The 10,832-nt window shown below is 41.5% G+C and overlaps 3 protein-coding genes across 4 annotated transcripts; 1 reads left to right on the top strand and 2 right to left on the bottom strand.

Annotated features, from left to right (window-relative positions):
• Positions 1–13: 13 nt before the first annotated feature.
• On the bottom strand, positions 14–1,753 carry LOC107384467 (zona pellucida sperm-binding protein 3). Its single transcript, XM_015957742.3, has 9 exons — positions 1,646–1,753; positions 1,403–1,569; positions 1,117–1,220; positions 964–1,052; positions 721–901; positions 544–646; positions 389–474; positions 228–319; positions 14–168 (listed from the first exon to the last, which is right to left on the bottom strand). The coding sequence occupies exons 1-9, from the start codon at positions 1,707–1,709 to the stop codon at positions 113–115; spliced, it is 942 nt and encodes a 313-aa protein (XP_015813228.3). The 5' UTR covers positions 1,710–1,753; the 3' UTR covers positions 14–112.
• Positions 1,754–6,802: 5,049 nt separating this feature from the next.
• zp3f.2 (zona pellucida glycoprotein 3f, tandem duplicate 2) lies at positions 6,803–8,876 on the bottom strand. 2 transcript variants are annotated; one of them, XM_015957369.3, is made up of 10 exons: positions 8,768–8,876; positions 8,492–8,676; positions 8,323–8,426; positions 8,154–8,245; positions 7,900–8,080; positions 7,711–7,816; positions 7,555–7,640; positions 7,190–7,281; positions 7,006–7,118; positions 6,803–6,944 (listed from the first exon to the last, which is right to left on the bottom strand). In XM_015957369.3, exons 1-10 carry the CDS (start codon positions 8,835–8,837, stop codon positions 6,927–6,929), a joined length of 1,047 nt encoding a protein of 348 aa, XP_015812855.1. In that variant the 5' UTR covers positions 8,838–8,876; the 3' UTR covers positions 6,803–6,926. The 2 variants fall into 2 exon arrangements, with proteins under 2 accessions (XP_015812855.1, XP_015812856.1); XM_015957370.3 differs by having other exon boundaries at positions 7,006–7,115.
• Positions 8,877–9,339: 463 nt separating this feature from the next.
• nedd8l (NEDD8 ubiquitin like modifier, like) lies at positions 9,340–10,815 on the top strand. The gene is made up of 4 exons (XM_015957371.3): positions 9,340–9,486; positions 10,108–10,155; positions 10,251–10,333; positions 10,437–10,815. The coding sequence occupies exons 1-4, from the start codon at positions 9,469–9,471 to the stop codon at positions 10,558–10,560; spliced, it is 273 nt and encodes a 90-aa protein (XP_015812857.1). The 5' UTR covers positions 9,340–9,468; the 3' UTR covers positions 10,561–10,815.
• The last annotated feature ends 17 nt before the right edge of the window (positions 10,816–10,832 follow it).

The following is a 10,832-nucleotide window of genomic DNA, read 5'->3' as shown; positions in this document are numbered from 1 at the left end:
AAATATGGCATGATTTAGTTTCATCTCTTTAATATCAGCAAGACAAGGTATACAAGAAATTAAATTTGTTCAGTAGATGGCGGTCCATTCCGTTCCCAATAGATGCTCCAGTTTATTCAGTGATGGTTAGTGGCCCAAGGACTGCCTTTTGAACAAAGCCAGTCTTTTCTGTGGAAGAAAATAGTATAAGACAACTAGTACATTTGCAGAATTTGTTTAATTCATACCTGATCCCAGACTCCTCTTCTTTCTGGACTTGCAAGTAGATTCACAGCAGTCACACAACCCACTGTACACAGGATTGTCCAGCAGCTCCCAGCTAATAGAAAAGTAGAGGTCAACTGCTTTTACAGGCATCCTCCAATGTTCAGTTAATAAAATGAGTTACCCATGATCTGCTACATAGTGGCAGGCTTTCTTTGTCTCATCAAGACTATTGGGGTCCCAAGCCATAATGCTGCAGTGGATGTAGACCTAGCCAAAGAAATTTTAGTTTACCCTATTTACCATTTTAGTCCGTTTAAAAAAAAAAAATCACGTTACCTCCTGTCCCAAAGCAAATCTAAACGCTTGGAGGGAAAGCATCAAATCGTTCACATTCTGCCTTTCAAATCTTGATCTTGAAGTTTTGCTGTCCACTAAACATCTGCATCGCAAACAGACCAGAGTTACTTTACAGCATTAAGCAGAAGACCTCAAGCACAAGTAAAGCTCAAGTACCCCTTATTGGTGATAATTTTATACACTTCAGCGCTTGGCAGGAGGTCTGGTGTGGTGGTGGCAACACACTCCTCAAGCAGTACCAGCAAGGGCTGATGGTTCTCCTGCTCCACACTAGCCATGATGGGGATAATTGAACCCAGGGAGAACTCCGTAGATTCAGCAGGGCCCGAGAAGTCAGCTTTGGTGCAGAGAATACATTTAGTTATGGTCACACATTAAGTCAACAATCACTCCACCCACCATTCATTAGTTCCAGATGAAACATCAAGTCTTCAACTCCATAAGTAGAAAACACTGGGTCATAAATCATGGGGTACCAGTCCTTGGGCCTGAAAGGTTTAAGGTTATTAGTACTTTAGTACTACATTTAGAGTAGATTAAACTAAGATGTACCTCTTATAAGAGCAGACAACTGGAAGAGCAAAGGGGAGCACACTGGAGTCAGGAGAAGACGTGTAGATCAGATCATTGCTATAAGTTAGCTCATCTCCAGTAACCTTTAAAATATAACACATTATAGCTTTAGCCCTCATGCACACTACCATGTGGGAGGACACTTAACTTCAGTACATGCTAGCTCCACAGAGCAGCCCCTGCCAAAATTGATACTCATGGTTCTCTTTCTACAAGACACATACAAACATTCTTTGAATCATGCACAATGAAAAGTACAGGTTACCAGTTTCCTGAAGCTGCAGTCATCAAATTCCACATTGAAGGCCACCTCCCGTGCTGTGAAGCTAGTAGGGAAGCAGCTACCAAGCCGGAACAGCGAGAAGTCTGCCTGTGATCGGGGGTCAGTCCAAACCAGTGTCATGTAGTCAGTCCTGCAGTCCAGCTTCATTTCTATAAATGAATTAAAGATTAGCCACATGATACATTTCAATGCAACACACATAATTACATTCAGATCAAGCCTTACCTGCATGAACTAAGCTGACAGCCACCAGGCAGGAGAGGAGAGCACAAGACCAGAACAGAGCCATGATGACTGAATACCTTACACCACACCTGGAGGTGGTTTTATTGTGTCTGACAGGTGCATGCCAATCAAAGGGAACAGCTTTCACCTGGTCTGAGTCTGCAACACTCACAGGTGCAATCAGGGAATTAGGGTCAACTTTTTTAAATCCAAGAATTTCATCAGTTATTCTTTCAAAGAGAAGTTTTGAAGCTTGGTTAGAAGAAAATCAGCAAAGCACTGAAGTATCACAAAAATGCCAGGTTGATTTATTTAATGTAAAATGGTAAATGGCCTGTAATTGATATAGTAATGGAAACTGAGCAGCAGCCAAAGGGTCATGCTTTGACTTGAGGTTGTTTGGAGGTTGGATGCTATGCTTTCTAAGTCAACCTCAAATGGATTACATAGCAGTTGGAATCTGGATTTCTGGGCTTCAAAGGCAGCAAATTGCCAGTCTCTAGGTCCTTACCCATAGCTTACCCTCCTCAAGACTGGTAGCTTGGATGCTAATCACTGTCAACAGTAAAGGAGATTACTGTGCGTTCCAGTTGTTCTTGAATCTCGGAATTTCTGAGCAGGAAATGATGTAACAGGCTCGCTTTGCGTTCCAGCTTCCAACTTGGAAAAAATGGATGCCACCAGCGTTGTTGAATACTAAACCAAATTCGACGGTTGCCACATACAACCTGAAAAACTACAAATCAAATGTAAAAAATATAAACGGCAGGAAAAGTAAAAACCATAAACAGCGGTCAATTTTGGCGGCAGTGTTACATTTTTGAACAACATAACTATTGATAACAACAATAAACAACTTACCGGTGCTGTTAAATTGCAAAAAGAAAGAAAAAACAGAACATATAAACGAGAGAAAAAATAAAGACAATAACTACTTCCTGGTAGAACTGGGCACAGCCATCTTTAAATTTGTGATCTTTGGGTCACTGTGAAATCTATGAGCCCGCAGTTCAGAATTCTGAGTTCATTGTGTCATTTTCGGCTGACTTATCTCAGAAAAACAAGTTCTTAGGACAACTGGAACGCACCATTAGCGGTCTTGAACAAAGCGCTAACACAGCAAAGTACTCTGGGATCTGTAGCATTAGCGTAATATGCGCTGATGCGCCAGTTCTAGCATACATGTGATATATGGCCTTGCAGGCCAAATAAGAATACACTGGGGGCCAGATTTGGCCCGGGGGCCTGAGTTTGACACTGTGTTGTAAAATGTAAATTTTATTATTATTTTTTGTCAAAAATAAAACCCAGCTAAAAAAGTAGAACAAAAAAAAATAATGTGAAAAGGAAACAAACAAAAGACAAAAACGATATCAGCAGAAAAAAAAACATTTAATGGACTGGGAAGACACAAGGATCATCACAACAGAACAACACAATTTCAAATGATGGATTAAAGAAGCAATCAAGATCAGGAAGCATGAACCCAACACCATGAGCAGAGATGGAGGAGTGTATACACTGGATCACATATGGGATAAGATCATCAACAAAGAGGGCACGGGCAGTGGAGGGCGACATCATCTTCTACTGAGGAAGGCACTAGTGGGAGCAGAAACTGTCAGTGTCATTAATAAAACTTACTTAAAAAAAATCTAATGGAGCTCAGCGGCTGATCGGTGGTGGGTAACCATGGCAATAGAAAGGTCTGGACATTGCAATTTTATTGAGCCTGGCATCAAGGTGCTTTTGACTGATGCAGGGGAATGAAAAAGCGATTTATTGCCTTCCAGTGGCATGGTGTCATTGCAGCGATGAATTGTACAGCGGAGCTGTGGATCAATCACAGAAAACATAAAAAGAAAAGACAGACGGAGGCAAAGAAGAATATGGCAATAATCAATGATGCCATTCGAAGTGGCTGCTTTATGGTGCTCAGGAATTGCTCATTTATACCAGATCTAAATGTAACATTAAATTGAAAAAATTATTTAAACCCAAAAAGGCTTTAGGCAGAAAACTACATATTTTTTATTTGCATCAAATGAATAATGAACCGTCTTAAGGAAACCCGACAGTGCTGCAGGTGCAGCAGTGCCTGGTTCACAGCAATTCAGGATCTGCCACGACAAATAAAAGCCGTAAGTTTTATGGGGTAACGGTGGCAGAGGAGTTGAGGGCTCACCGCGTAACCGGAGGGCTGCAGATCTGCGCTCAGTCTGTCATCGTTGTTGTGTCCTTGGGCAAGACACCACTCTCCTGAGGGACCGGTGGTGCCTGTGTTCGGCAACCTTGCCTCTGTCAGTTCACCCCAGGGCTGCTGTGGCTACAATATAGCTCATCACTGCCACTGTGTGAAAGGCTGAATAACTGATGTGTTGTAAAGCACCTTGGGGAGTTGTAAGACTCTAGAAGTTGTTGAATAAATGCAGGCCATTTACCATTTAGTCTGGTTGAAAATGAGCAAGAAAACACACCGATAGGTCAGTTGAAGATGTACAAATGAATGGAGTCATATCATTTAAAACACAAGTGTGGCCCCTCACACTCGTTAATAGACAATGGAGAAACCTTATACACACACACATGTTTATGTTTATGTATTTAGCAGACGCTTTTGTCCAAAGCGACTTACAAGTGATAATCGGCACATTGCCCTTGAGGCTAACAACAACAATAACAACAACAACTTGACATCAGTCATGGAGAGTAGGGAACAAGGAGTGGACAGTAGAGAGGGAGGACGGGTGCAGGGAGGGTGCTAGTTTAGAAGATGCTCTCTGAAGAGCAGGGTCTTCAGGAGTTTCTTGAAAATTGAAAAGGAAGCCCCTGTTCTGGTAGTGCTTGGAAGGTCATTCCACATTTGTGGAACGATGCATGAGAAGAGTCTGGATTGTCCTGAGCGTGGTGTAGACACTGCTAGCCGACGATCCTGTGATGACCGGAGCGGCCGGGCCGAGACGTAAGCCTTTGCAAGAGGATTCACGTAGATGCGAGCCGTACCATCTCGGACTTTGTATGCTAGTGTTAGCAGTTTGAATTTGATGCGTGCTGCTAGTGGTAGCCAGTGGAGCTCAATGAACAGAGGGGTGACGTGTGCTCTTTTAGGCTGACTGAAGACCAGACGCGCTGCTGCGTTCTGGACCATTTGAAGAGGTCTCACTGTACAGGGTGGAAGACCAGTTAGAAGAGCATTGCAGTAATCGAGGCGGGAGATGACAGTAAATTGCACCAGGAGCTGGGTGGCATGTTGTGTTAGGTATGGTCTGTTCTTTCGTATGTTATACAGCGCAAAGCGGCATGAATGGGCAACAGAGGCAACATGATCTTTAAAGCTCAGGTGTTCATCAATCACAACACCAGGATTTCAAACTGCCTTTGAAGGAGCCAGAGATAGGAAGTCATTTTGGATTTAGATATTGTGCTGCATGGATGGTTTTGCTGAGATGACAAGTAGTTCAGTTTCAGAGAGGTTGAGTTGAAGATGGTGGGATTTCATCCATTTCGATATGTCAGAGAGACAGTTTGATATTTGTGTAGAGACAGCATGGTCATCCGGTGGAAATGACAGAGGTAGGTGTCATCTGCATAGCACATCCTCACAGGGTATTCTCACAAGTATGGACTCATTACCTTGGCTATGGTTGACACTAATGGGCCATTCCCATCTGTACCGGGTCGGCCCGGGCCGGGTAGCCCCAGTCGGCCCGGTTGATTCCACACATCCTTGCCTTAAGCCCATGTGGGCTGATTCTACCCACCAATCAGAGGCTTGCTCTAATGGAAGGTGTGAATTTGCTGTCAGCAGTGGGCGTATTGGCCCTGGTCGGCCTGAAGCAGTACCCCTCGGGAAGAGGGCCGAGAATGAGCCTTGGTTGGCCCGGGAAAATTCCAGGCCACCCAGATATGTAAACAACCTACGCTACCCGGCCCGGGCCGACCCGGTACAGGTGGGAATGGGGCTTAAATGCACCATGAATGAACGTGTGCAATTCGGTGACTATCGTTACTGTTACATATCCGTGTTTGGTGTTGTGATCTCATTTTTGTTTTGTCCCTTTTCTCTCTACAACTGTTTTAAAAGCCACCCAAAATGGCCAATGCAGTTCAAACTCTCAAGGCACTTAAGGAATAGCAGGATATTTTTCTTCTGGGTGGATCATCTGAACCGTTGGTCTGCATAACTGTCAATACTGGTGAAGCTTTCATGCAAGGCCACTGTCGCACATGCTCATTCCTGGGTTAGTTTTCACTTCCTGCATATGCATATTTTGTTTTTGTGGAGTGATACACCTACATCTATTGATTCAACCTTGCCATTCTCAGATACTTTTTAAAATTGCTTGATCAAGTGAAAGTGTCCAAGTCGATGAGAAAGGCCTTCTAAGTGAGAATTAAGCCCAGTGTTGAGATTTTGATTGCGTGCGCTGAAAGCTAAGGTTTGACTCCCCACAGACACCTTCATTGCTGGTTTTCGTCGACAGGTATGCTAAAATTCAGTATGCCATTGAGAAATTTCAGATTACTGCTATAAGTCATCTAAAACTATATTCTAACTTTCCAGGGGAAAAAAATACATACAACTAAACCTAGTGTAGTGGTTGTAGATTTCCCAGTGGAATTACTTCTCATAGGGGGAAGTGCATGCTATAGAAGCTTAATCAAAAAGGAATAAAGGTGTAGGAGTTGGATAACAGCAATATGAGAGTCCTAAAATGCAAAAACTGCGCTTTTATCTTCAAACTGTGTAGAGGGCAGTTTTCCTTAAACTCCCACCTCATCATACCTTTCCACTTCCACATACTAGTGCACATTTTCTAAAGGCTTGTCACAGGATTTAGTTGCTGCAATTTGATTAATTCAAACTGAATAAATTTGTCCCAATGACCAACTACACACACGATCTTTGGATGGGGTTCTTATTTTTAAAAGAATCCCAACCTACATGAAAACTCTAGTTTATGGACAATGCGTGACCTTTGCATAAAAGCAATTTTCAAACCCTCTGAAGATTTAACTCTAGGCCCATCTCAACTTCAAGATTCCAGAGAAGGCAATATATATGCAGCTGTGACGAGCTGTAGAGTTCTTTAGTCTGGTCATTAGAGTAGAGAGAATTTTAAAGTTTAATCATTTGAAAGCCACTATAAACAAAAGTCAAATGAAACATTTTATTTTACAATAAGTAAAGTGTCCATTGCAGTATAACAAATCAAAAGTAGGGATTGTAGACAGCTGCCATCCAAGGTCCTCTAGATCAAAGTGAGCCAGCCAAGGTCCATCAGCTTTGAGCCATCTCCTTGGAAGAAAAAACAAGTCTGTTTGCAGCAGACGTTTTTCCCCTGACAGACTGCTCATACCTCAGTATTAAAGGCAAATCCAGACTCGGGGGAGGTGGTGTTGGACACAGACGATGGCTCGACGATAATGATTGGCCCCAACACAGTTTTGAAGCTCCTGCTGTGAGACTCTACTTTCAGAGGGAAAAAAAATACAATTAAGTTAAAATTAATTTTTTTTTTTTTTTTTTTTAATTAGACCTACCCCATTCAGCTGCTCTTTTGTTGCGAGCGGCACAGACTGAGTCACAGCAGTCACACAAGGAGCTCCGAGATGGGTCATCAAGTAATTCCCATCTGAGAAATCAAGGAACCATGTTCACTTGTCAACTTATACATCTTGGAAGGTTTACATTTGAATTTTGAGTCGAATTAAAAAAAAAAAGTTTATAAAGCCCCAAATCACAAGTCATCCCAAGGCACTTCACACAGTAAACATTCCAGTACAGTTCATTTAGTTTTTTGTAACCCAAGATCAGGGTACTTCTGTCTAAGGTACTCACTAGTATGCAAATTTTACACAATCCCAAGTCCTTTTCTTTGGATGACAGAACTTCACAAGTTACTTACCTTCCATGGTCCTTTACATGACAAGCCTTCCTTTGTTGGTCAAGTTCATTGCTGTCCCACACAACCAGATTACAGTGGATGTACACCTAAACAGCACAAAGTTACTGTAGACCTGAAGCAAATCCAGAGAGAAGGTAGGACTTATCCAGATCGTACCTCTCCTTCCAGACCAAACCTGAATGACTGGAGGTAGAGGATTATGGCAGATGAGTGGTACCTAGGTAGAAACATGGAGTTGCCGGCCCTGCTTTCCAAAAGACACCTGACAAAAAATATATACATATATATATTTTTTTTTAATTAACACAGCAGTCTGCAATCCAATCAAGTTGAATCACATCCTACCCATTGTTGCCAATGATGGGATAAACCTGGCTCCCAGGCTGAAGCTCTGGAGTAGTGGCTGCAACACATTCATCCATGAGCAATAGTAACGGCTGGTGGGCTTTCTGCTCAACAGCAGCCCAGATCGGAATGAATGAGCCCAGGGGGATCACATTGGTCTTCGCGACACCCGTTAATTGCTCTTGAGGGATGGGAAAGCAAGATCAGACAGACATTCTGTCCATAAATCTGAACTTAAAGAGAGCAGGACTTACCATTGAGGAGTGCCATGTGGAAGACCAGCTTACTGCGTCCTGAAGAAGCACCTGATCCAGGGTTTAGAAACTTGGGGACCCACCCTTCAGGTCTAAATGACGGGAATTAAAACTAAACATCCTTTTACTTTAAAAAAAATCAGACAGAACATTGAAAATGAGAACATACCGTTTATAGACACATTTGATGGGGTATTTGAAAACAGCAGGTTTTGGTTTGGCTTGTGGTCTGAAACTCAGTTCATTCTGATACATAATGTGTTTCCCTTTAAACTGCAGAGAAGATGAAGTTAAACTAGAGAATGTGCAGATTTGTTGGATAATGCAGTTACACTTACCTGTTTAATAAACCTGCAATCAGAAAACTTATAATTAAAATGCGCTTCTCCCTCTCCGGTAGGTAGAACTGTCCACCTGGAAGGCATGCAGCTTCCAAGGAAGAAGCGCGCAGCATAAGGCACAAACTGGGGACCTACCCTCCAGAGGACATTCACAGAGTCTTTTTCACACATTACTTTAATATCTGCAGACAAAGTTAAGGGGAAAAAACATGACTTTCATGCATATAAAGCAGGTTACAAAGACAAGTTTCCTTGTAGGTGCATTTACAGTACCTGGTTCAGCAAAAGCTGCTGCAGCTAAAACTGCCATGATTACCACACCAAGGCTGAAATGAGTTTCCATGTCTAGTGGATCTCAGGCAAAATGAATGTCATGTTTTTTATACTACTCTAGGCTAATTAGAGGAATGATCCACACCTGCATTAAAGCAGCACAGTTATGCTGCGTTCACTGACCCTCGGAAAAGGGTCAATACAAAACTTTAAACAATTTCAATTTCCAACAACTTTGATGTAATAAAATAAAATCACATTGTATTTTATGATAATGTTAGAAACTAATTTGTACCAATTGAGATGCAGGTAAAAAATTTCAGGAAATGTGATTTAATCCTGATGAAGGATAGTAAACTATTTTATAATTTAAAAAAATGTGGTTAGCTTTATTTTAGCCTAAATACCCAAAACCCACATTGCAAGCAGCAACATATTTATAGATTGTTAAATGAATGACTGACAAATGTACATTTCTACGAAAATAAAACAAAAGTTTTAATAAAATAATTCATCAACTTGAAGTCTTCCCGCAGCGGAACCATTGTTCTGCGGTAACGTGACATCAGGACTTTATTGTGCTACACAGGAAGTAAAGTCGAGTTAGCTAAGTGAGTAGGTTGATACGAGCTAAATTGCTAACTGTTTGCTCACTGACCGAATTAAACTCTTTATAATAGAAAAAATATCATTTATTCAACATGCTGATCAAAGTGAAGGTAAGAAAAGTTGTTTTATTCAGCTTGAAGTCCCCTGTGGTCGGTATTTGTTGCTCTTTGACCTCTTCACCGGTTCATTTTTGGATCCAGGCTTTTAAAATGACTAGATTTCTAACCGAATGCTATTTCTCGGTTATTGACAAAGTACCTTAGTATTAGATGGTTATTTCATAATGCAAGGTTGTATTTATCAGCGTTTCTGAAGCCATTGTTCAGACAAATAAAATGCGAACTATGTTCTTATTATGTACTAATTAAGCCAAACAAAAAGCCACTGATCACATCAGACACATCAAAATCCGCAGCAGATTCAATCTGAGCACCAGGCTGGATCGGAAACCAGTTACTACAGCCTCTAAAGCCTTTACCATTATGCTTTTTGTAAAATGCAATCGTTTGTATTAATATATTAAAAGCACATTCACGAAGAAGCTTAACTTGTTTACACGAAAAACAGCAAACGGTCTAAGCGATGTATAAAAAGGAATGACTTAATGAAATGTGGGTTAACAATTCCGTTGCCATTTTGAATAAACAGATGTAGAGGGGATGTCAGATTTTAAACTAAAACAAGAATATGTGAAACCAAAACCAAATGGGTTTTTTTTCTCTCATTTTCAGACCCTGACTGGAAAGGAAATAGAAATCGATATTGAACCTACAGACAAGGTGAACGCTTGAAATAAACATCTAGGAATTAATCCAAATGCAGACCTGTGAGCTCCAGACTTTCTAGCATTTTCTGTGTGTTCGTGTAAATCAAGGTGGAGCGAATTAAAGAAAGAGTGGAAGAAAAAGAAGGGATCCCCCCACAGCAGCAGAGGCTGATCTACAGTGGGAAACAGATGTGAGCTTCTGTTTTAGCCTCCTTTCTCTGAAGCAGTTTGACGGTTCTCAAATGTTCTCCTCTAATCCACGTTGTGCCCACTCTTCTGTGACTTTGTCTTCAGGAATGATGAGAAAACAGCTGCAGACTACAAGATCCAGGGTGGCTCAGTGCTCCATCTTGTGTTGGCGTTAAGAGGAGGATCAACACCTCACAGCTGCAGCATACACCTCTCCTCTTTATCATGAGCTGCTGAGACCTGCTGAACGCCAGCATTTAAAAGCGTATGTTACCGTGCTACAGTGAGGGAAAAAAATGTCAAACTCCACTCATCAGGCAACCCAACAACAAACAGAAAATCAAGCCTCAAAAATGGACGTTTTATTTCATTTGTAGATTATATTTGTAAATCCACACTGGCTTTTTTCCTGTTTGAAGGCACCCACATTAGGCGACAGAAAGTCTAAAAACACTTTTGCTTGTGAATAAAGGCTGAAAATGGAGTGTTGTCCTTCATTGA

The sequence above is a fragment of the Nothobranchius furzeri genome, chromosome 11 (assembly GCF_043380555.1).
Source record: "Nothobranchius furzeri strain GRZ-AD chromosome 11, NfurGRZ-RIMD1, whole genome shotgun sequence".
NCBI classification, from domain to species: Eukaryota; Metazoa; Chordata; class Actinopteri; order Cyprinodontiformes; family Nothobranchiidae; genus Nothobranchius; species Nothobranchius furzeri.
The sequence above is the reverse complement of the archived record's forward strand: the minus strand, read 5'-3'. Positions and strand labels throughout refer to the sequence as shown.